The 26,761-nt window shown below is 34.8% G+C and overlaps 1 protein-coding gene across 1 annotated transcript in view; it reads left to right on the forward strand.

Annotated features, from left to right (window-relative positions):
- CFAP47 (cilia and flagella associated protein 47) overlaps positions 1–26,761 on the forward strand; it is a 429,680-nt gene that overhangs the window by 262,348 nt on the left and 140,571 nt on the right. Inside the window, exons 46-49 of the mRNA XM_015443631.3 lie at positions 8,863–9,059; positions 9,992–10,135; positions 10,744–10,917; positions 14,237–14,348. Coding sequence (XP_015299117.3) covers positions 8,863–9,059; positions 9,992–10,135; positions 10,744–10,917; positions 14,237–14,348 — 627 coding nt within the window. The remainder of the gene's footprint in view (positions 1–8,862; positions 9,060–9,991; positions 10,136–10,743; positions 10,918–14,236; positions 14,349–26,761) is intronic.

Consider the following 26,761-nt stretch of genomic DNA (forward strand, 5'->3'; position numbering starts at 1 on the left):
TTTGATCACCAACATGGTGCCACAGGTGGAAAATTTCACATTTGATCTCATATTAAGTCACAGTCAAAAGGCAGTCAAAACTTGTTTCATGAACAAAATTTCTTAAAATAGCATGTAAAATTACCTTCAGGCTATGTGTATAATGTGAATATGAAGCATAAATGAATTTCCTGTTTAGACTTGGGTCCTATCCCTAAGTTATCTCATTATGCATATGCGTGTATTCCAAAATCTGAAAAATTCTGAAATCTAAAATACTTCTGGCCCCAGGCATTTCAGATAAGGAATACTCAACCTGTTAACAGGAAGATATATATATATATATATCCTGTTTTTTATATGTATACCTATATATGTATATGTTACATATATTTTTTTAAGATGTAAATTTTTCTTTAGATCATTACAAAACTGTCAGGGCATGAAAAACCAACCAAACAAGTACCCTACCTACATTTAATAGGTAGATGCTTGTTTGATACAGGAAATGGGCCCAAGGGCTGCATATTGAGTTACCTCCATAGTTAGAACTAAGAGATTGCTGTAAAGTAAATATGGAATGAGTTGCTCTACAAGTGACCACCTAAATTAGATACATTTCTTATCTTACTAGGAGCAAATGAGAATAAGGAAAAGCAGAAACAAAATGTCTGCAATACCAGAAGACAATAGAAGAATACCTAAATTTACACATAGGTAGATAGGTCACAGTGAAACCATAGAATGGCAAAGATAAGAGAAATTCCAAAAAGCAATGAGAGAAAAATGGCAGATTATTTATAAAGGAACAAAAATTATACTGAAGGCAGAATTACCAACAGTAACATTAGAAACCAAAAGACAATAGCATTATAGTGCTGATGAAAATTAACTGGATATCCTTGTGAACTATCACTCATGAGTAAAGATGAAATAAAAACATTTGTAATTCAACAATGAACTTGAGACCATTTAAAACTCAGAGATTTTGGTAAAAGAACAAGCGTAAGCCCTCTTACTGCTGAAGGAAATTGAATTCAGAAGAGAGAATTGGGGTCTAAGAATAATGGTTACTAAAATAATCAGTAAATGTGGGTAACTCCCATGAGGATTTGACTGTAGAAATAATAATAAGAATAAATGATTCAGGTGTTACCAAAACGAAGTGAGCTCAATTACTAGACAACAACTTTATAAGGAAGGATTTGCCATTATAGGCATGTAAAGTTCTTACATTTTAGGGACCAGGGTTGAATTACTGTAAGATTTTTTTATGTGAAGTATAGATGTTGAATATTTGGGGCACTGAAAAGTATAGGTATAGAATGTATAATTTCTAAACCAGTAGAGGCATAAATGAAAATAAACAAAACTTGATAAATTCAATAGAATTCAAGAATAGAAAAGAACAAAATAAAATGGGATAAAGTGTGGCACAAAATGAAATGTTAAAATAAACACAAATATATCATTAATTACAATAAACATGAACAGACTAAATTATAAAAGGTGATATTTAAATGTAGCTTTATACTGTTTATAAAATTTCCTGGTAAAATATCAAAAAACCTATACCAGGTATTTACTAATCATAAAATAGCTGGCATAGATATATTAATATGAAAACAAGTAGACTTTATGGTAAATAAATGTATTACTTAATTTAAAAAGGGAAAAGTCCAACTTAGAGACGAAACTTTGAAATTATTTATACCTAAACACATATTCTCGAAATGTATAAAGCCAAAATCAATTAATGTAAAAAGAGAAATGAACAAATTCTAAATTACAGTGGAAGATCTTATTAGACCTCTCTCAGTAATTGGCAGATCAAGCAGACAGAAGGTTAATAAAGCCCTACTAGACTTAAACAACAAAATTAGTAAGTTTTCCTGTAGCTCTTAAGGCTAGCTTGGCTGTGCTGATAATGATTGGCCATCCTTGCCATTTACATACTACAGCACTCTGGTATCTGTCTATGACCTTCTTTCCCTGTGCTTTAGGGTACCTGGGAGAATGTGCACTTACAACTTTTCAGTAAAATCATTCAGGGAACTGCATACCAGTCTGCCCTTCTGGCAGATACTTACAAACTTCATGGGAAGGCAAGTCCAGTGCTCTCAGGCATTTGAGGTTGGTCAGGTAAAAAGGGTCATATGACATTCTTTTAGCATTCCAAATACTTTTCATTTTCCTTCCTCAATTCCTACTTCCCCTCTCCTTTAGATTTATCCTCCTTTTTTCTTCCTTTCTTCCTTTCTTTCCTTTTCCTTTCCCCTGTCTCTTCCTATCACTCTTTGTCTTTTACCCCCTAAGTATTATATTATTTTAAATCTCCTTGGTGATAGAAAGGGAAAAGTAGTTCAACTTCTTTTTAAATAATAAAATCAATTTTAACCAATATTTAAAATATTGAATTTGTCAATAGTAAGTATAGGTTTTTATTTTAAATTATTATTTTATTGAATATTATAATAAATATAACAATTTAAGCAGCTAGTCCATTTTAGAATTTTTTTTTCTGAGTGAACCATATTAAACAAAATTTCTACTAATAGAAATTTTTTACAAAATAAACTGTCAATTTTTTAACTGCTAAATTCTCTTTTTAATGTCTATGGCTGCATTTCATATTTTTATTAAAGAAGAAACAGTAATGAGCAGTTGTTAGCACACAATCAATCACTTACTTTTCTAGAGTATTTGTGATTCAGATACTCATGTGCCTACAAAAATATAATAACTAAAATGGGAAAAAGTTCACTGTACTTGTGATATGGTTTGGATTTGTGTCCCTGCTCAAATGTAATTTCAAATTGTAATCACCATATTGGAAGTGGGAACTAGTAGGAGGTGATTGGATCTTAGGGGTGGTTTCACATGAATGGTTTAGCACCATACTCTTGATGCTGTACTCAGGATAGTGAGTGAATTCTAGTGAGGTCTAGTTGTTTAAAAGTGTATAGTACCTCCCCCTACTCTCTTCTCTTACCCGTGTTCCTGCCATGTAAGATGCCTGCTCCTGCTTTGTCTTCTGCCATGATTGTAAGTTTCCTGAGTCCTCCCCAGAAACCAAGCAGATACTTCCATGTTTCCTTTATAGCTTGCAGAACCATGAGAAAATTAAATTTTTTTTTAGTTAAATAAGTTTCCCAGTCTCAGGTATTTCTTTATAGCAATGCGAGAATGGCCTAAGAGAGCAGGTAAGTTAGTCTTTTGACTTATACAATAGAAAAAAAGCCTACATTAAGAGTTTTTAGTAGTAGGTGGTGATGTGATTAACAAATAGACCAAAAAATTCTCTAAAATATAATTATTCACATTTTCTTATAATAAATATTATACAATTATATATGTACATGTAGTAAATATAATTATTCATTCTTGATTATTCATTTTCTGAATTAAAAGCTCTGATTACTGTTTGTTAATAATATACCAAAAACAACTATAGAAGGCAGTGTTCAACTTACTATATTACTTAATCTCTTCCATATGTTTGATGTGTTTTTATACAATTATGACCACTAAGGCACAAACAAGTCTAATAAATTAGTTAATCAAATTATATTCTATGAAGCCCCAAAATTCTTCTGAAGTGCTTTGGCTTCTCTATAGTGAGGCCATGGAAGTAAATGGGAACTTCTAGCTCCTCATTCTACTTCAACCAGATCTCCAGTTTCCTTTGTTTTATATGTTAATTCAATGTTAAATATTGTTCATACACAGTACATCTAAGCCAGAAAATAAAATTTTTTGAAAGCTATTAATCAAATCCCACTCATTGAAAGAGATTAAGAAGTTTGGAGGAGTGTGCGGGTTGATAAACTACTTACTGGGTACTATACCCACTACCTGGGTCCAATATCCCATGTAAAAATTCAACACATGTACCTCCCTGTATCTAAAATAAAAGCTAAAATTTAAAAAATTATAAAGTTAAAAATTGTTTAAAAAATCGATGTTCTTAAATAGTTGGGAGGATATTAAAATAATGCTTATATCTTAGCTTTCACAACTATTTTTAGATGGCTTTCAGTTTTAAAATCACATGCCAAAAATATCTGGGAGGGACTACCTTGTATCCATGGGGGGAAATAAACCCTTTTCTGGTATTAAAAATATATGTAGTAAATTTAGAAAATAAACTTGTGGTTGAAAAATGAAAGGAAAAAAAAAAAGAAGTTGAGTTTATAAGAAACCTTAAGTTGTTTGCTTAAGGTCTCACAATGTAGAATTGGAACCAAAACTGAAAAAAGAGGGTTTTTAACTCTCAGTTGATTTTATCTTTTTCAAGTCACAAGTTTTATACATGTATCTTTCTCTGCATTAGTGCATTGTAGATTATTACAGTAAAAGCCCAAGTTGATCATATCTGCCTATACACAGGTTTTGTATAGTCTCCCTTTCCTCATTGACCTGGTTGTGGCCACGTGACTTGCTTTGGACAAAGGATCATTTAGGAATGGGAAAGAGGCAGATATTTGATAGCTTCTTTTACATTAATCTCTTTTTTGCTGCTGGTAATTCTTATATACTCTATGAAAAATGATTGGGCTCATCTCATACAGGATTAGAGTGCTCAAGGACAGAATTCCCAGCAGAGATCCAAAGACCACAGTCAGTACCCAGGATATATACAGGTCAAAATATCCAGGTAGTACCATGTGGAGATGATAAGCTGTCCCAAATGAGCTCAGGCCACAGAATTATGAGCAAATGAATGGTTGTTGCTTTAAATCACTAAGTTTTTGGGTAGTTTGTTATGCAGTTGTAGCTGAACAAAACAATGGTATTGATCTTTTGTTCCAACTATGACCTATTCTAGGATCTGAACATAGTATATAGATATATATATTTTTTTTTTTTGAGACAGAGTCTTGCTCTGTCACCCAGGCTGGAGTGCAGTGGCCGGATCTCAGCTCACTGCAAGCTCCTCCTCTCGGGTTCACGCCATTCTCCTGCCTCAGTCTCCCGAGTAGCTGGGACTACAGGCACCCACCACTTCGCCCGGCTAGTTTTTTGTATTTTTAGTAGAGACGGGGTTTCACCTATGTTAACCAGGATGGTCTCGATCTCCTGACCTCGTGATCCGCCCGTCTCGGCCTCCCAAAGTGCTGGGATTACAGGCTTGAGCCACCGCGCCCGGCCACATAGTATATTTTTATGGGTTATTTGAAAAACTGTAGATAGCACTGATTTCTTACAATAACCAAAGTTAAATCAAATGATGTAGTCTTTACTTCAAGAAATTCTTTCTTTATGTTTCTTTATTTTCTTCAGTAATTGTAATTTTTCAGTAAATTTACATATATTCAGTTATCTTTAAATATAGAATCCTGACAGTTGCCACACTTGTAAGGAAAAGATACAGGTTAACTACATCTAAATTGAGTAGGGATGAAAGGGACAGATCCAGATAGTCCCTAACATTTGTTATGGCCAAGTCAAGAGTTCAAATGGAAGCCCACATAACATATGTCTACATTTTAAAAACTTACAAATCAAACCAACACATTTCAAAATAGAATACATTCTATTATTCTATGTAAAATACATTTTAACAAATCTAACTTTATAAGAACCTTGAAGACCAAGTTTGAATTTAGAATTTTTGGACTCCTCAGAGTTTTGCACTAGAAAATGACAGCACAGGGTAGCTGGGTGCTAGTCAGGTGCCCACACCATTCTCTTCTGTCTTTCAACTCTAACATGCACTCTAATGGTTCTTATGTTTAAACATGTGGATATGTCAGCCCACACACTTACTCTTGGTCCATACCCTCCTAATAGTGACCTCTTAGTTACTGCACAGTTCTAGGAGTCTTCTACCAGGAGGACTGACCTAGGGAAGAGTCTTGTGAAAGCACTGTAAACAGGATCAAGGAACTATGGATTGTGAATTATAATGTCTCATGAACTTGAACCATGGGTGGTGCTGGGATCTATATAGATCTGCCCCATTGGACCCATGTATTTCTTGCATGTGCAGAGAGGCAATGCCGGAGGAGGATCAGAGTAAGGCCCTAGAAAGCATGAGACCAGGACAGGAACCTCTGTATCCTGGGACTTAGGGCACGTGTTAAGCTGGGTAATTCCAACAGCAGACTCTGAGATCTGGTCTTGAGAGCAAGTAGTTTGAGAGGTGATCTCAAAGCATAGGTAGGGGAGTGAGAGACTGCAAAGAGAAGAAACCAATTCCGGGGGTTTTAATGAACAGGTTATCATCGCAGGCAATTGGGGCTCAGTCCCACTGGGGGCCTCTGGAAATTGGTGTCAAATTCGCCTCAGAGTTCTTCTAACCAAAGGGCAAGAAAACAGGTTTTTTTATTCGTTTGTTATTTACCAATTTTGATCAATTTTGGGTTTGGAACTGCTCCTGCAGGCTTTTACTACCACATCTGGATGATCTATGTGAGAACTGAGTACCATTCTTTGTTTAGAGAGAACTTTCTAAGGAGGAAGTCACAGGTATCCATAAATCCATGCCCTTTAAGGCATACTTAAAGGGGACATGTCAAGGCATGGACAGCATTTGCTACAGTCCAGAATTGGAAATAAGTTTAAGAAAACATGTCCCATTATGATATGATGGCACAATGTGTCCAGTAAAATTTCCAGATTTCTGAAGATCAAAATGGTTTCTGCCTCTGCTAGTTTACATCTGACGGGGACCCAAATACTGTCAATTAAATATCTTAACCCAGAAGTTTTAAAATCTCTTATTTGTAATATATATCACCCCTATTTATGTTTCTGATACAACTTAATAAAATTATTTTGGATATTTAAAAATGAAACAGATATTGATTTATAAATACATCATCAAAATTAAAACTATAATTTCCACAAATTCCACTATTCTAATGGGTTTCCTTTTGGATTTGTAAGGGAGAGGGGCTGACATTGTGTAGTCCTTAAGGTGCTTGCTCATAAACATTTCATGAGTTGGAAAATGTACACTTAAGAATGTCTTTGGCTTTAACTTTCAGGCTCAGCAATCATTAGTAAATGAACATCTTTTTTGGAAACAGAAATGTATAACATAAAGCTCTTGACAGAAATTTTATACTTGAACTTGTGCGTTGCAATGATTGTGTAGCATTAAAGAGCTAGACGTTTTTTATCGTTGATGAAAACAGTAGATATTCTGCAATTCTCAAAATTTTCTGAACAGTTTAATTCTCATTCAAATAAAATAAATCTAAACGAATAGAATTCTATTTAAATTACATATTCTAAATATTTTTATTTTATTCTGTTCATCCAAGAAACAAAATAAGTTCTCTTTATGCCTGTTATTAAAACAACAAATAATTTTCCATGCTGATTTGTTCTATTGAAATTGCCACAACCTAAATACCTCTCTCAGGATAAAACTAGTCGATTAACAACAGATAATAAAATGTGCCTGAAGTCCTTTTTGCCAAGAAAAAAATGTATTCTAAAATTAGGTTTATACTTGACTAGGATGGAACAAAAATAACATTCTGAGAGCCTTTGAGATTAGTAACTGTTTTTTCCTCAGACCAGCTGATGCTCTTGGACTTGTTGATGTAATACAAATTTCAAATGTTACCCATTATCAGCATGTTTTAATATGTACTATTAAATGTAACATTATACATTATATATACTGTATTACATATAGCAACATAGACATGGAATATATGCTATATAATAATGTAAGGTATAATATATAACATTACATAATGTATACTTTATAACACACACACATAAACTCTTGTTTGATAAAGGATTTAGGGTAGTTAATGTTCTTGTGTATAATGCTCTTGTGTATAAATGTTCTTGCATATCTTGGCATATAAATTTCATTGTATTTGAAAACAACGTGCCACCTTTCACATTTGAAGTGTTCACTGCAAAAGAATTAAAATTATAGCCATTTAATGTCATAATATGTGTCTGGTCCATTGATTGATATGCTTGATTTGTTTTCTTGGTTTCAGAGAACTTCCTTCCACAGAATTAGGCGTCAGACGTTTTTAAAATCATTTGTTGTTCGTTGACTATTTAAATATTTTGGCATTAACCATGAAATTTGTATTATGTTCTTATACTGCCTTCTACTTTCGGGTTGCCAAATTTTTATAACTATTTTCTCACTTTATGGAAGCTAAGAAAATGGTGACCTTCAGAGAAAAAGTGGTGTTGCCCGAAAGGAAAGAATGAGACTAGATAGCTCACCTAGCATAGGAAGTAAAATTAGCTATTAACTTAAGATAAATATTATAACAGGGTGTTATGAGAAGTGTTAATTACACATGCCCCTTTCTGGTTCCATTGGTTATTAACTATGAAAAAATTATTTCTATCTGCTAGCCAAGTTGCAAATTATTTTGATTGCTGTGAGACAGAGCACCTCTAAGTCATAGAAATGTGGCAGACAGTAAAGCCCATCTAATATTGCATATATTTCCTTATATCTCAGCCCCCTTTCAAGTAGGTAGAGTCACATAGCTTGGTCTTGCCAGTTAAATGTAATGTGCATATTGATTTTGAGCTGAAAACTGAAAAGTCTTTGAGCAAACTTCCAGCCATTCCTTTTCCCCTGACCTCTCAGCCAAAGAACAGAGATGTTTGTTATGGTACAACTGCAAGATGGTAGTATCTTTCACAGTAGGGAGTCCTGAGTGACTTTGAGGAGCAGACTGTTCTCTGACCAGTTCAGTATATATACTCTAATTGAAAAATAAGCTTGCATGGTAAGCCCTGGAGATTTAGAGGTAGTGTGTTATCCCAGCGAAACCTATTTTAGGTTATGTAGTACAATTTAATATAATAATATTAAATATTGCTTACTAAGATGAATTTTAGGTTTTATAGGATTTTAAATGAACTGTTTTAAAATTATTTTGATAGCTTCAGATGGATCTGTACCACTTCCTTTGCAATTTCTTCCTCTCCATCCTGGACGCTATCCTTGTAAAATTTTATTGAAATCAAGGTATGATGTGCGTGCCTATTATGTTGAAGGTATTGTGAATCAAGAACAACCAGAGGCCAAATTTGAGTTTGAAACACCAGCATTTGAAGCCCTTACTCAGAATATTCCAATAGTATGTATAAACTTTTTTGGTACCTTTCTTTATTCATATTGCCACTGTGTCAAAGTCCTCCAGATGTCTCATCTTGAACTGTTACAAATTTCTGATCGTCATATCTGCTGTCAATTATTTCTTCATATTTATGTCAGAATCTCTTCCTAAATATAAATGTTATTCTGTTACTCATCTCATCAATCACTTCTGCTGGATCTTTTTGCTTAAAACAATTAACTCCAATGTCCTTAATGTATCATTAAATTCATTCTTGCTTCACAAAGCAGAGTTATGGACTCTCAGGTCATTCTACTCTAATTTCTGTTGTGATCTAATACTTGGTTAAGATGGGTTCAGAGGCACTGAGAGCAACGACTGGCTGTAGCTTGGCTACTTATTAGCCAGAGTGACAATATAGTGTAAAAGAAGGTAAGGTAATTGTAAAGAACTTTGGCTTTTTAGAGGGATAAATTGCCTTTTTTGGTTTATTTGTTTGTCTAATTATTAAAGACATGACAAAAGTCAATCTGAAGCACAAAATTTTGTTCTGACGAGATATATAATCTTTGCTATGTGAGCAATCTGCCAGTTAGAATGCCTGTTATTACCTCGAATTAGGAGTAAAGTGTGTCCTCTAAGGCCATTTTATCATTTTAGTGGCAATTAATAAGTGAGACAAAGGGAAATTTCTTTAGATATTGAATAATCCTTTGATAGATCAATTAGGCAGTGCTCTTATGTGACATAGAAAGAACATATAGTCATCATTATGCCTTATGTTTACATTTTTGATATTTATTCTTAACAAATATGACTCTCCAATAGTGATTCCTAGGAAATACAATTAAAAATACAATATATAATGTTATAAAAAACACCAAGAATTCATATGTAATTCAATTTCATCAATATCATCCCTCTAATATTTTTGTACCTTTTTCATGCTTTAGAAAAATCAAACAAACGATAAACGGACATTTCAAGTTACTATAGAAGGAGAATGGTTTTATGGACCTATTGATTTACATGTTGGACCAGGTGAAATTGTGCAGTATCCTCTCACATTCAAACCTATTTTTGAATGTGTCATTACGGTATGAACTCATTGATATTTTCCCCAGTATTAATTAATAGTATCATTAGTCAGTAAACTAATGTATGACATTAGTCTTTTAATTGATAGTACAACTTCCTAGCAGAAAAGTTAATATTTTCCATGTATTTGACTATTTTTACTTAAAACTTTAATACATGTTTTAATATGAAGCATAAACATCATGAACATAACAATATTTTTGTCTGTGAATACTAGCATTCAAATTAATTTTATACAACATGCTGAACAAAGTAAGATAATTACTTTTCCTTCCTGTTCATTAAAGAAATTGGTATATCAGAAAATACTTTCTTAAGACAATATTTCTTTTACATGGAAGTAGACATGCATATAATTGCTGTGTATGAGAATGCCTATATACATTCTGTAAGTTAGAGAGGGTAATGAGAAATAAATGACTTTTCACCAGAAATTTGTCTTTATGTGTTCGGTAGAAGCATTTATTTGTGTATTGAAAAAGTCAATGGCTAACACCTCTCTACAAGCTCATTTTATTAACCAGATACAAGATTAATAAGATAGCAGAGGTTGTTTAACATTTAACTATGACTCCTATAGACCTCAAATGTGTCTGGTTTCTCATAGGGTAAACTTATTCTACAAAATGAAGTAGATGGTATGGAGCACATCTTTGACATAAAAGGGGTTGGAAAAAAACCTTCAGCCTTGGAACACATTACTGTGGAATGTCAAGTGGGGAATGTGACACAAAAACATATAACATTGCCTAATTTGACAAATACTTCCCTAACATTTAAGGTAAGCATTTATTTTTAGTGTGAAAATGTTTTCTTCTGAATATGGTGAATCACATGAACTATAATAATTACAAACAATTTTTTAAACATTTAGTTTTACTTAATCAGATGAAACAATGTCACATAAGATGTTTACAATCCTACCTGTTATTAGTTCAACAGCTTTTAAATATCATTTCAATTATAAAGTTGAATTAGGATGAAATAAGTCTTATATTTATATAACTATGAAGCACATTAAAATCTACTTATTTGAGTCATGTGCTTTTCATTGAAAAAATTGTGCATGATAATAAAAGGTGTTTTCAAAAATATTTACAAACATCTTTTAAAATTTTAATGTGAAATCTGTAGGCAAAACAAAATTTCAGAACTGTAGCCTATCATTTACCAGTGTGAATAATAGTGGAAATATTAAGGAATGCATAATTGTTTACATCCTTTTACTTATTTATTTTTTGTTTTTTGTTTTTTGTTTTTTGTTTTTTTTTTGGTCTGTTGCTCAAGTTGGAGGGCAGTGGTATGATCTTGGCTCACTGCAACCTCCACCTCCTGGGTTCAAGTGAATCTTGTGTCTCAGCCTCTCAAGTAGCTGGGATTATAGGCATGTGCCACCACGCCCAGCTACTTTTTATATTTTTTGTAGAGATGGGGTTCCACCATGTTGGACAGGCTGGTATCAAACACCTGGCCTGAAGTTATCCACCCACCTTCACCTCCCAAAGTGATTGGATTACAGGCATGAGCCACTGTGCCTGGCCTATATCCTTATTTTTTATGAAGCATTATACTCTTCCATCCTCACTTGGTTTGTTTAAACCAATCTTTAAATAACATTTTCCACTCACTCCTACAATTATCTACAAATAGTTATTTGCTCAATAGGATCCTCAAAAGAAGCTTCAAATATCTACCCATTATAAGTGCCTGAATTCAGTTTTAGAGGGGACTACAGAAGTTTGTAAATTCTCTGGGTTTACTCTTTTTTTTTTTTTGTAACCCTGATAAATATGTGCCTTGGTTTTCCTCTTCTTTCTTTGCTAGATTGCAAATGGAATTAATATTCTAAAGGAAACTCTTATCTTTTCATGTCTGGCTGAAATTTTTCAGTGCCATCTCTTACCTTCAAAATCAAAATCTAGTCCTTTGCCCATTTTTTTATAGGGATATCTGGATTTTAATGTCTGGTTTTTTTTCTTTTGAGTTGTGTTTTCCTTATATTTTATGATATGGTTTGGCTGTATCCCCACCCAAATCTCGTCTTGAATTGTAGCTCCCATAATTCCCATGTGTCATGGGTGGGACCTGGTAGGAGGTAATTGAATCATGTGGACTGGTTTTTCCCATGCTGTCCTCGTGATAATGAATGAGTCTCATGAGATCTGATGGTTTTATAAAGGGAAGTTCCCCTGCACATGTTCTCTCTGGCTTACCACCATGTAAGACATATCTTTTACCTTCCACCATGATAGTGAGGCCTCCCCAGCCACATGGAGCTGTGTGTCCATTAAAAAGATTTTTCTTTATAAAGTACCCAGTCTTAGGTGTGTCTTTATCAGCAGCAATACATTTTAACTATTATCCTCATATCACCTATGTAATTTGCAAATATTTTGCCCATTCGTCAGGTTGCCTTTCATTTCATTGATTGTTTCCTTTGCTGTGACCTCTGTGAACTCAAGGCCAGTAACATGTGAAGTTTGACACTGTTGACCTACCTTCTTAATGCTATTCACCCTTTATTTTATATTATTCTACATTTCTTGTTTCCTTGACATTAATTCCTTAACATTGGATTATCAAGTGATAATCAAACCTTGATTATTACTTATCTGGTCCTTTGATTCCTCTAACCTTCTGATTTCAAGTTTCATGCATCAAAAGCATCCTTATTTCTGTATGTAGATAAAGGAAAACTCTTTTAAACAGTTGGTGAGAGTATAAATTAGTACAGCCATTACGATAAACATTATAAAGTTTCTCCCAAAATTAAAAATATAACTATCATATGATTCTGTAATTCCACTGCCCCACTGCTGGGTATATATTGAAAAGAGTTGAAATCTCTATGTCAAAAAATTATCTGCACTTTCATGTTCATTGCGGCATTATTCACAATAGCCAAGATATGGACTGAACCTGTGTCCATCAACAAACGAATGGATAAAGAAAATGTGATAAACACACAATGAAATACTATTCAGTCTTAAAACAGAAGGAAATCCTGTCATTTGTGACATGGATGAACCTGGAGGCCATTATTTGAGTGGAGTAAGCCAGGTACAGAAAAGCAAATACTGCATCATCTCAATTATATGTAGAATCGAAAAAAGTTCAGTTCATGGTAGTGGAGAGTAGAATGGTGGTTATCAGGGGCTGATGAGAGGAGTTGCTGGAAAGATGTGAATCAAAGGACACAAAATTTCAGTTAGATAGAAGAAGTAAGTTGAAGAGAATTATTAGATCTAGTGTACAACATGGTTACGATAATTATAACAACGTATTCTTGAAAAGAGCTGAGAGAATAGATTTATTTTGTTCACCACAAAAAATAATAACTATGTGAGATAATGCATAGATTAATTAGTTTGATTTAGCCATTTCACAATGTATACGTATACCAAAACATCATGTTGTACATTATAAATATATATAATTTCTCATCCATTAAGAGTATGAAAAAGTTTTTAAAAGTATGCTAAATAAAAAAGTCAGTGATAAAAGTCCACATCGTACTGTTTAATTTCATTACTAATAATTGTTCATAATAGGCTCATATGTAGAGACACAAAGTAGATTATTGTTTCCCTGAGCAGTGGGGAGTAGGAAGATATAAGCACCCAGGAAACTGAAAGTTAGGTTTAGCCAAGGTGTGGTCAAATGCTGCTTAAATATTTTTTGTTTGTTTTATTAATACTGATGTAGAAATTTATTGAAATGGTTCATCTCTTTTGTATATCAAACTGCCTAAAGACAATTGTGCATGGTCGATGAGAGCTATTCAGACTTTCTAAGCATCAATGATCTTGATATAAGTAGTAACAGAATATAAGCATTTTTTGTTTTGTAAGAATAATTTCCTTTGTTCCATTTTTAAATAGATTTGTTCTTAGATTTCTCTTCTAGTGGATGTAGAATTTTTCTGTCTTGCTGTTTTTTAAAAAAGTGAATAATTTTTATTGGGAGTATTTAAATTAAATTTCAGTTTGTTCTATGCTTTAACTTGTTACAGTAATTTCATGTAGTGTAATGTACTAAAGCATAGAAAAATATTTTATGTTGATACTACATAATTCTTGTTTTTGAATTATCTTTTATAGGTAACTGCAGATCTTCCGATAGTGTGGGGAAATCCACAAATTACCGTATACCCTTATAAAGAAATTCTATACCTGATTAATGTGCGCCCTTGGAAACGTGGTATATTGAAAGGTATAAAATCCATTAATAAAATATTAGTCATTTTCCTACTACACTAGGATGGAAATATGATGAGACAAAATAGAAATGCAATTTGTATTTCCTCTTTCTATTAAATGACTCAGAAGAAAATTTAGTTTTAAATTTCAGTCATTAGCTTTCTAAATAATCAGGTCTTTGATGCATACATTTTATGTCTAGTGCTGTATTATCTTGGCCATTTCTTCAAACTTATTTGTGAAACAAATTTCTATAAATGAAAATATTTAATTAAGGGTATTTACATTTAAAATGTGATAAATACTTTAAAATAGTTATACCCAATGACATTTTAAGAGAATGTTTATTTACAGGACTGGATATCATAAAAACATTCACATGCATTTACTTGATACATGAAAAATAAATGAAAGGTTTGATATATGTGAATTTTTTTTCCTTTATCTTCCCTTGTGTGCAATAAAGTATTTATTTATGGAGATTTCCCCAATGGTCCCTGAACAGAACTACTTACATGGGAATAGGAGGGAGAGGTGTTCCTGTTACTTTTTGAAGGGAGAGGAGTAAGAAGTGATAGAAGAGTAATAGCTAGTACTGAGGGATTGTGATTCATCAAAGGAATAAGTTGTCCTATTTGAGAGAAAATTAAATTCCCTATGGTAGTTGGATACTGTTGAGGAAATTCTGATAATGTAGGTAAGTGGATACAACTTTAGAAGTGTAGAAAGTATATACATATACACATATTCTTTCTATACTTACGTATGTAGTGGTGTCTACTGCTCCTTAGATGTACTAGCCTTTCATCCCTGCTTACCTCAACAAAGTGTTTGAGGGAAGGGTTTATGTCTGGTATAGAAGTGATAGAGAGCTGCTGCAAAGAAGAAAGTGCAGAGAGCATACTGGATGCCTATGCTATTAAAAAGCAGAAGGGAAATTTCAGAGTGCCAACCACAATGATCCAATTATTACCACTGTAATAGAATTTATGTAGGAGGAAACAGCCGCCCATCCCCACTCCCTGCTTCTAGTGTGCTTAACCTCAAATGCCAACACAGCAAAAATTGTTAGCATCTTCCGAAATCTGCCCCTTGTTTTTGAGATGTTTGGATTTACAAACCCCATTAACAAGTCCTCATTTGATAGGTAGATTTGAGCTATAATGTCTCTAGTCCGAACATTTCAATAAAGTAACATATTTTACTATTTTTTAGGTAATCCATAAGAAGTGAATTGATTTAAAGAAATTTAAATTTTAGTTTTCATTTTAATTGTCACTGACAGTCCTAGTAGTTGGTATATTTTCCTTAATTTTAGAGTTTTAACTAGTCTTTCGTAAAAGGCAGCAAGTCATTCAGAATTGGCGTAGTTTCAATAAAACATAGTCAATTTCAATTTCCTGTTCTATAGAAAGCAGTGAGTTCTACTACTTCTGAGAAGAAGCACATAAGAAACCACAAACAGTGAAACATCATTGAACTCGGAAGGTTTATAACTACCACAAAGCCCCTGGTCTGTGAATCAAACTCTTAAAGTTGTTGGAATAGACTTACGAAAAATTAAATAATTAGATTTGGCAAGTCTTTCCTTTCTGTAATCTTTTCTGTTGTTGTTGTAGCAGCTTTTGTGACACCACAATATTTCAATACACATTTTTACTATTCAGATATGGACTATTAACATGTTGGTTTGAAAGAATTTAGAACGTATTTGGTGAAGTTAAATGCAGCTCAGGATACATTGTTAAGTGAGGATGAATTAGGTTAATGTTTCTGGCTATACAAACCATTTTACAGGATTCATAATTTTGAAAAATATTTACAAGACGTGATCACATTAGCTCTTCCCAGGGCCGTGCCTTAGAGTTAAATTAATTGTCCCATTATGCTTTGGAAAAAAACAGCCTGTAAAAGCTCTAATTTTTATTGATATTACTATTGGAAGGCTTAAACTATAGATTAAACGGTATAAATACAATTGCTTCTGAACAGCTGCTAATTAATCTGAAGTGATATAAAGAAAACTAGATTATAAAAATTTCACACATATGAGAATTTTCCTGCTTTTGCTGGTTACAGAACTCTCTCCATGTATGTGTGCATGCATGTGTACACACATGTGTGTATGTATCAGATACTTTTTTAAAATTTTGTGTTCATTTTCAATTCTGTTCTTGATTATATAATAATTATTTAATAAAGACCTGTAATTTGGAAAGCCTTAATAAACACAGTAGTTATGAACAAAGCTGACATTCAACTAATTGTGCTTTGCTTATTGAAATATTGTAACAACTGATCTTTTCTTATATGTTGGGATTAATATTTCCTTCCATCAGGCTCCCCAATGCTATGATTAAACTTTAGATATATCAAAGCATACCTTAATTGAGATGATTTACAGATACCAATTTCCACCACCAGATGTGAATTCCTGGGAAGAAGGAGCTACATGGTATTCATATTTAGATATAGTGGTAATATTCAAAATAATTAACAAACCTCTATCCCAACACTGACTAACCAGAAAGGATACCTGATCTAGGTCCTGAGGCATCCTGATATTTTATGTGTTAACACTTGAGTAGCTGCTAAATTGCTGGGAGGTTCCAAGAGTTCTGGGTGAGGGGCTGTGGTGTCTGGACTGGCAAAAGTTATTTGACGGTGGAGCTCAAACAACTGAATATTTGCCAACATATAAGAAAAGATCAGTTGTTACAATATTTCAATAATTATTTAAATTTTTGTAAGTCTATTCCAATAACTTTAAGAGTTTGATTCACAGACCAGGGGCTTTGTGGTAGTTATAAACATTCCGAATTCAACGATGTTTCACAGTTTGTGGTTTCTTATGTGTTTCTTCTCAGAAGTAGTAGAACTCACTGCTTTCTATAGAACAGGAAATTGAAATTGACTATGTTTTATCAAAACTAATTATGCCAATTCTGAATGACTTGCTGCCTTTTACGAAAGACTAGTTAAAACTCTAAAATTGAGGAAAATATACCAACTACTAGGGCTGTCAGTGACAATTAACACTTTTGTGGGTACATAGTAGTTGTATGTATTTGTGGGGTGTATGAGATGTTTTGATAAAGGCATGCATGCAATATGAACTACATCATGGAGAATGGGATATCCATTCTCCCAAGCATCTATTATTTGTGTTACAAACAATCCAATTACAATCTTTTAGTTATTTTAAACTGTACAATTAAGTTATTATTATCTATAGTCACCCTGTTGTGCTATCAGATAGTAGGTCTTATTCATTTCTTCTATTTTTATTGTGCCAATTAACCATTCCTACCTCCCACCAACCCCCCACTACCCTTCCCAGCCTCTGGTAACAGTCCTTCTATTCTCTATCACCATAAATTCAATTGTTTTGATTTTTAGATCCACAAATAAGTAAGAAAATGCAATGTTTGTCTTTCTGTGCCTGGCTTATTTCACTTAACGTAACAATCTCCAGTTGTATATATGTTATTACAAATGACAGGATCTCATTCTTTTTTATGGCTAAATCATACTCCATTGTGTATATGTACACGTTTTCTTTATGTATTCATCTGTTGATGTACACTTAGGTTGCTTCCAAGTCTGAAATATTGTGAACAGTGCTGCAACAAACATGGGGGTATAGCTATCTCTTTGATATATTGATTTCCTTTCTTAGGGGTATATACTCAGCGGTGGGATTACTGGATCATACGGTATATCTATTTTTCATTTTTTAAGGAACCTCTAAACTGTTCTTCACAATGGTTGTACTAATTTATATTCCCAACAGTATATGAGGGTTCCCCTTTCTCCACATCCTCGCCAGCATTTGTTATTGCCTGCCTTTTGAATATAAGCCATGTTGCCCAGAGTGAGATGATATCTCATTGTAGTTTTGATTTGCATTTCTCTGATGATCAATAATGTTGAGAACTTTTTTACATGCCTGTTTGCCATTTATATGTCTTTTGAGATGTATTTATTCAAATATTTCTCCCATTTTTATCAGATTATTAGTTTTTTTATAGATTTGTTTGAGCTTCTTATATATTCTGGTCCCTTGTCTGATTAATCCCTTGTCTGATGTGTAGTTTGCAAATGTGTTCTCCCATTCTGTGAACTGTCACTTCACTTTGTTGATAAGTTTCTTTTACTGTGCAGAATATTTTTAATTTGCCATTGTCTTCTGGCCTATAAAATTTCCACTGAAATGTCTGCTGTCAGACACATAGGAGCTCCATTGTATGTTATTTTTTTCTCTTCTCCTGCTGCTTTTAGGATCCTTCCTTTATCCTTGACCTTTGGGAGTTTGATTATTAAATGCCTTGAGATAGTCTTCTTTGAGTTAAAACTGCTTGGTTTCTATAATATTCTTGAATGTGGATAGTCATATCTTTCTCTAGGTTTGGGAAGTTCTCCATTTTTATCCTTTGAATAAACTTTCTACCCATAGTTCTTTGTTTACCTTCCCTTTAAGGCCAATAACTATCTTTCCAAAGGCAGAGGAGCCCCACCCTGTAGCTAAAACCGCTGCAGGCCATGAGGAATACTGCCAAATGACAGTCAATGTTCCTTTAAAGCCCAAGGACTCTCAAGTCAGCTTGTGGTGAATGCTGCCTGACCTGGGACTCACCCTTCAGGGCAGTGGGCTCTCCTCTTGCCCAGGGCAGATCCAGAAACGTCATCCAGTAGACAAGTCCTGAAATGAAGGACGCCAAGAGCCCCTGTGGCCATGCTGGTACCTAAGGTGCAAGATGATGTCCCTTTTACTTTTCGCTCTATTTTTCTCAAGCAGCCACCCTGTAGCCACCACAACTGGTGATGTGCTGAGTCTCACCTGAAGCCAGCAAGTCTCAGAGGCTCACCCAAGGCCCTTGATGTAGCACCTGGGTATTACTGCTGGTTATTCAGGGCCCAAGGACTCTTCAGTTAGCGTGTGACAAATGCTGCCAGGACTGTGTGCTTCCCTCCAATGTATCTGGTTCCCTTCTGACCAAGTGTGTGTCTGGAAATGTCGTCTGCGAGCTAGGGCCTAGAATGGAGTCCTCACAACATTGACTAATGCCTTATCCTGCTGTGGCTGAGCTGCTATCCAAAATGCAAGACAAAGTCCTCCCCAGTCTTCCCTCTCCTTTCCTCAAGGGGAAGGAAGGGGTCTCTTCTGGAGCTACCGGCTATGCAGCCTGGGGTTAGGACTTCGGTGATGCCAGCTCTCCCTCACCCAGTTGGTGTCTCAGTAGGTCATGTACACCCCCTAGTCCATTGTCTCTGGGCTAGATCTAGGGTTCGGTTAAGGATTGCAGTCTTTATAGCCTATACTGTCTTTCCAGTTTATTTATAGACACAGCACAGTTTAGCCCTTAGTTGCAAGGTTTGTAGGAACTCAAGTTCAGACCACTGGGATTGACAATTCCACTCTAGCTAGGGCTGGTTTAAATGCTCCCGCTGTGGGTGGTCATCAGCTGATTTTGGTCTGGTTTTCCTTTCTGCTCTCACAGAAAAGCACTGAGTTAAATGCCCCACAATTGCTGTGCTTTTCCTCCTCCAGCACCCAGAGATGCTCTCTGCTCACTGCCACCATTGCTGTGGGGTGGGTGAGGGGTGGCATTGGAGATTCAAGACTATTTTTTTTTCTGTTTCTTCAATGCCTCTTTCACAAATATAATGCCAGGTACTATGAGGGCACACCTGATTTTTGGTTTTTATGAAGGTATTTTTTCTGTGCCGATAAGTGTTAAAATGATGTTGTTGCAGGGGAGATAATCAGTGGAGCCTTCTATTCTGCCATCTTGCTCCATCTCTCCCACCTTTGGCTTTCTTCTTTTTGCTTAGGATTGCTTTGACTATTTGGGCACTTTTTTGACTCCATATGAACTTTTAAATAATTTTTATTTCTAATTCTGTGAAAAATGTTGTTGATAGTTTCACAGAAATAACATTGGATCTGTAAATTTCTTTGGAACATTTGGCCATTTTAATAAGACTGATTCTTCCTATGCATGAGCATGGAATGTTTTTTCATTTGTGATGTCCCGTGATTTCTTTCAGCAGTGTTTTGTAATTCTCATTGTAGTCATTTTTCACCTCCTTGGTAAGCTGTATTTCTAGGCAGTTTATACTTTTTGTGCCTTTTATAGAAAGGACTCTGTTCTTGATTTGGCCCTGAATTAGGACATTTTCCATGTGTAGAAATGCTACTGATTTTTGTGCATTGATTTTGTATCCTGAAAATTTACTGATGTCATTTATCAGTTCTGGAAGCCTTCTGGTGGTGTCTGTGAGTTTTCTGAGTATAGAATCATACTGTCTGTGAAGAGATTGTTTGACATCCTCTCTTCTGATTTGAATGCCCTTTATTTCTTTATCTTGTTTGATTGCTCTGGCTAGGACTTCCAGTATTGTGTTGAAGAGGAGTAGTGTGAGTGGACATCCTTTTCTTGTTCCAATTCTCAAGGTGGATATTTCCAACTTTTGCCCATTCAGTATGATATTGACTATAGATTTGTTGTACATGGTTTTATTATTTTGAGGTTTGTTCCTTCGGTGAGAAATTTGTTGAGGGTTTTGAATGTGAAGTGATGATGAATTTTATTGAAGGTCTTTTCTTTGTCTCTTATATCTTGATGTGCTTTCTTGCCCTCTAGATTTTGAATTCTATGTCTGACATTTCAGCCATTTCAATCTGGTTAAGAACCATTTCTGGGAAGATAGTGTGAATTTTTTTTTTTTTTTTTTTTTAGAGGCAAAAAGATATTGTGACTTTTAGAGTTTCCAGAGTTCTGTGCTGGTTCTTTCCATCTGTGAGGGCTGATGTTCCTTTATCATTTGAAATTGCTGTCATTTGGATGGGCTTTATATTTTTATGGTCATTATTGCCCTTGAAGGTGTGACTGTGGTGCAAGTTGTGTATAGTTGAATGACTCAGTTTCTGGATGCTTTCAGAGGGCCAGTGCTTAATTCCACATTGCTGGGCTATGTGCTCTATCCATAGAGTGGCTGGTACTTGGTCCATGGCTTTGTCCACTGTTCCCTTGAGGTTAAGCCCCAACTTGGATGGAGGAGCTGAGGCACTACCAGATTATTGGCAACAGCACTCCATAGGGAATGGTGGGGGCACGGTAGGTGTAAATGCTCCAGTGGGGGTAGTGGCAGCACTATGGGTAAGAAGTACTCTGGTGGGGACTTGGGGGTGCCACAGGTGAGAGTCTCTCCAGCAGGGATGCCATGGGTGGGATGCACTCGGGCTGGGTTGATGGTGGCACCACTGGTGGGACACAGTGTGACAGGGGTGGCAGAGTGCTACAGGTGACACCAGAAGGAAGTACTTGGAGAGGTAGGGGGCCATGGGCTGGAAGTGCTCCAGTGGGCACAGCATGGGCACTATTTGTAGGAGGTGCTCTGGCATGAGCACTGTGGGTGGGAACCCTTCTAGCAGGGGATGCCATGGGCAGAAAGTACTTTGGTGGGACAGTGGTGGTGCTGCAGCTGATTGTGACCCATAGGGACAGTGGTGAGGTTGCAGGCAAATGCCTTCTGGTGGGAGGTTGTCAGCAAAAGTGCTCCAGCGGGGTGACAGGAGGATATAGTTAAAGTGCTATGATGGTAGATGCTGGCAGAAAACCTTTTGGTAGGGTAGCTGAGGCTGCACTGGGTGTAGGCATGGCCTGGCAGGAACTCTGGGAGGGGCTGGAGGTCAGTGGTGCATGCAGATCAGATTCGCCCTGGTCCTATGGAAAAGACAGCCCTTCTCTCTCCAGGTCTAGCAGCTTACACATGTCAGACCCACACCTTTCCTCAGGAGCTGTTCAGGGCCTGGAACGCATCCTGGCACTCAGCAATCCCATGCATGGTTTCCAGCTTCCTCCTCCTTCAGTCCTAACATCTGGGCCCTCTCTTCAACTTCTCTCAGTGCATTCTTTCAGACAGTCTGCTTGAAGCATGCCATATTCCTCAATATTCTGATCTGTCTTGGTGAGAGAAGTTCTTCCTGGCTGTGTCTAGTTAGCCATCTTGTCCAAGTCTTTGACGTTGAAAGAAACTTATTGACCATAGTACCATAGAAACAGCTGAGATATTATGTAATGTAAATTTTGCTTTTTCTGTGTTTTCCTTTCTCCTCACTGTTCCCTTCTTAATTTGATTTGCAAAAGCCAAAAATGCCAAATGATTATATATACCTCTCTTGACAACTTCCAAATATGATATGGGCATATGGGGGATTTGGAACTTCTTTTGTCCCCTCTCTATCCTAGCTTATTTCAATTAAAAAAACTAGGTAGAGTGCTATCAATATCTTGGTTGAAACTGAATTTGGATCTTTTTGGCTTTTTGCCATCACCAATATTGACTGCCATACTTGTAGAAGCAAAATCGATCAGGTGTCATTGGTCTTTGGAAATAATCATTGTTTGCTATAAAGTGGTTCATGTTCTTTTAGGTGACAGGATTGATTTTTAAAAGCAAGACCTTGAGGCATTGTGGAGATCGTATGTTTGGTATTCTTGGATGCTCTCATGGTCCTTTGGACATTTTTCTTTTCTTTTATGATTTTAGCTTTCTCAGGTAGCCTGTGCTCTGATGGTTCATGATGGCGTTACCCTAGAGGATTTGTGAGCACTAGACCTTTTCTTTCTGACTCTTGATACCAAAATCAAGATGAGTATTAATTCTATCCCCAAATCGTACTCACATGATTGTCTAGAAATGAATTCATTTGTGTAAATAGATCTACAAGTGATGTCACATACAGCATTTTCTGCCTTTACATAAGATGATCTGTCCTCTGATTGCTAGCCTGGCCTTGGCCTCCAGACCAACACCTGGCATACAACTGCAGGTATCCAGTCAACAATAGAAGAATAGAAGAAGCAATGCATTTTCAAAAATAAAGTTCCTCCCAATATATTTTAAAAGTTACTTAGTATTGCAATAATAAGAGTACAATAAAATATGAGAACAAGGAAGATTTACCTGCTTGAAGAAAAGTAAATTTGAGACTGCCTACACTCTGTCATGCTGAAGGAAAGACATTCCTGCAACTTGTTTGCCACGAGGTCCAACACTTACTTGTAATTTTTGATTATATATTAGATAAATAATTCTCACTGGAAGTGAAAGCTATAGATGCTCTATTGAATATAAATTTGTGTTTCTTTAGGAAGAAGGTTCTAGTGGCTGATGAATCCACCCATTATATTCTAGAGAAAGTCTTTATCTTTGAATTTTGAGCTACTAAGATAGGTTTAGCATTTTTATTAAGAAAATTAAACTTCTCTCTTTCTGTATGTGTGTGTGTGTGTGTGTGTGTGTGTGTGTGTGTGTGTGTGCATATCTGTCTGTCTGTCTCTCTATCTGTCCTGCTTGCTCAATCAAAAGAATTTGTGTATGTTGTGGTAAGTTATTTAGTCAAATGAAAATGTGATTTGGCAGGTTGTTGGTTTTTCTCATGTAAGACGTAAGAATCTCAGATATAGCGGTTACATAAGAATCACAGATACAAGAGTTTATTGTAAAGTATTTCAATATATTTTTTTCATTAGAAATTTTTCAAATTTAAAATACCCTTCAATGATACTTTTCTAAATGTCAGGATTTAAGCATAAACTATTGAATTTACTAATTCAATTAGATAATTTTTCAGAAATTCTGAAACTTCAGAAGAATTGGCTCTTAAATCTTTTTAAAATATGTCAGTATTTCAAAAAGGGTTACAAATACTGATAAACCTTTGACTCTGACTACTCTTTACGCTTTTGTGAAAAGTGATCTCCCTGTGGTTATGGCATGGATAAGGACCGAAAGTTTCTTTTAATACTAAAATTCATTTTATAGCTCATGTAAAAATAATTCATAGATAAAAGTTACACTAAAATGAAAGAAAAATAAATGAAAACTTTTCACAGAGGCTTAGAAAGCCACCTTCCTAAGTGTAGTGAATCTAAACAAATGATCAGACAATTCAATTTGATACCAATGAGACATACTTGACTTTAAAAACCTAAGAGGAGAGGTCAACTCACAGAGATTTTAGATAGATAGATACAAACAAATACAGGTGATAGACACATAGATTAAAGTTCTTCTGGATGTATAAATATGGTGGCTTCAGTCATTATTCTGCGTTAATTTTCTTGCACGTGACATTGCTTAGTGTTGGAAAGATCCATATAAGTGACTGTTAACTACACTTTTGCACTCTGTTTGTATAGTATTTCGGATTTGAGGTAACATTTCTCAATTCCTATCATACTGCTGAGCAGTGCTTGCTGGGAGGGATGGGTATAATTTCTGAAACATGCAGTGTATTTTTTAACAGCTTTATTGTTGTATAATTGAAATACAATAAATTGTGGATACTTAATATATAGACTTTGAGAAATTTTAACACATATATATGCCTATGAAGCCATTGAGATAATAAGTATAACTGTCACTCCAAAAAGTTTTGTTGTGCCCATTTTTAATCCCTTTTCCCCTCCCTCTCATATGCTAAGCTACGCTTGCCTTAGACAACCAGTTATCTGTTTTCAATCAGTTCATATGCATTTCAAACATTGTATATAAATGAAATCATACAGTGTGCACAGTTTTATGCTGTTTTACTTTGTGCAAAATAATTAATCTAAGATCAATCTACATGATAAATAAATCAATAGTTTATTCCTTTTAATGCTGAATCGTATTTAATGGAGGATATACCACAATAATTTGTTTATCCATTTACCTGTTGATAAACGTTTGGTTTTTTCCCTATTTTTTGGCAATTAAAAATATAGCTGCTATAAACATTAATGTATAAGTCTTTGTATGGACATATGCTTTTATACCTCTGAAGGAAATAACTTATGAATGCAATGTTTAGATCATATGGTAATTGAGTTTATACTGTTTAAAGAAACTGCCAGATAGTTTCCCAAATAGTGTTTCTTTTCCCATTTCTCCCAACAGTGTATGAGAAATCCAGTTCCTCCACATTCTTGACCATACTTAATAGGGTTACACATTCTAATTTTAACCATTTTAATTTGTAGATACTGCTATCACAGTGTGGTTTAAATTTTCATTTCCATAATGAATAATGCCACTGAGCATCTTTACATGTCTTTGTTTGTCATCCATGTGTCTTCTTTACTAAAATGCCTTTTAAAATCCTTTACCTATTGTTGCTCCCCCATTGGGTTATTTTTTATTGTTGAATTTTGAGAATTTTACTATGTGTGTGTATATCTATATATTATATATATATCAGATACAATAAACATGTATTTGATAAAGGATTTGTGTCTAGTATGTATATATATTATATATAGTATATATAATATAGTGAATATATATAATTATACCTTATATACATATTCTGTACACAAATCCTTTATCAGATACATGTTTTTATATGTAGTATATATATAATATAGTGAATATATATACTTATATACATATTCTGGACACAAACCGTTTATCAGATACATGTTTTTATAAACTTTTTTCCAGTCTGTGGCTTACCTTTTTTTTCTTCATGAGGTCTATTGAAGAGCAGGAGTTTTTTATTTTGATGAAATGTAATGAATTACTTTTTTCTTACATGAATCAGAAAGAAGCACGTGGTTTTAATAGCTATCTGAACCATCACTGCGTTAACATTTTGCCCCAGCCTCTGTTTTTCATCAGCCGTGTAATTTTGTTTTTCCCACCTTGCTGTTTTGGTCCCCTAATGAAGGGGCAATAGAACAAAGGAAAGTGGGTTAAAAGGGGTTAAAAGTAAGCTTAAAATGAAGGGTGGAAAAAAGAAAGGGACAGAAGGAAGAGAAAATTTAGTGGAAGATTTTTTGGGGCATTATAGTCTTGCTTCAGTGATTTTATAGATTTTTGTAGGGTAGTATGATATTAGAGAAACGAAACTTTATTCAAATTTATTTGATCCTATGTAATACAATGTTCACAGAGAAGATACTTATACCAAAACTTCTTGACTGAACTAATTTGCTTCCATGGTTCACAAATTGATGAAATCCCAGCCATACAGAGATTTTCCTTAACAGTACATCTCCTTAGCAGTTGGAGGCAATGGAGCATGGAGTCAACTGGCTTTTGGCAATTTTCTGAGGGATGAGAGTTTAGGTGATTAATGTGCAGTATCTGAGCTCCATCTTTTTAGGTCAAATCCAATGTTATGTAAGGACAAGTGTACTTCAAAACATTTATGAAAATGCATATTATGAAAAAATCTATTCATGGGTTTCAAAATACTTTTTGCACCAAAATAAACTCATACTAACTTGACATAACGTATCTAAACAGGACCTAGTTTGAGATGCTAAGTAGGCTGAGACATCGTTTGGAAGAGACTCTATGAAAGCAATATGAATTCTGCTAATATTGAAATAAGAGCAAACACCAGATTTACGGTGAAGCTTTAGTGAAAAA

Source organism: Macaca fascicularis, chromosome X, assembly GCF_037993035.2.
Source record: "Macaca fascicularis isolate 582-1 chromosome X, T2T-MFA8v1.1".
In the NCBI taxonomy this organism is placed as follows: Eukaryota; Metazoa; Chordata; class Mammalia; order Primates; family Cercopithecidae; genus Macaca; species Macaca fascicularis.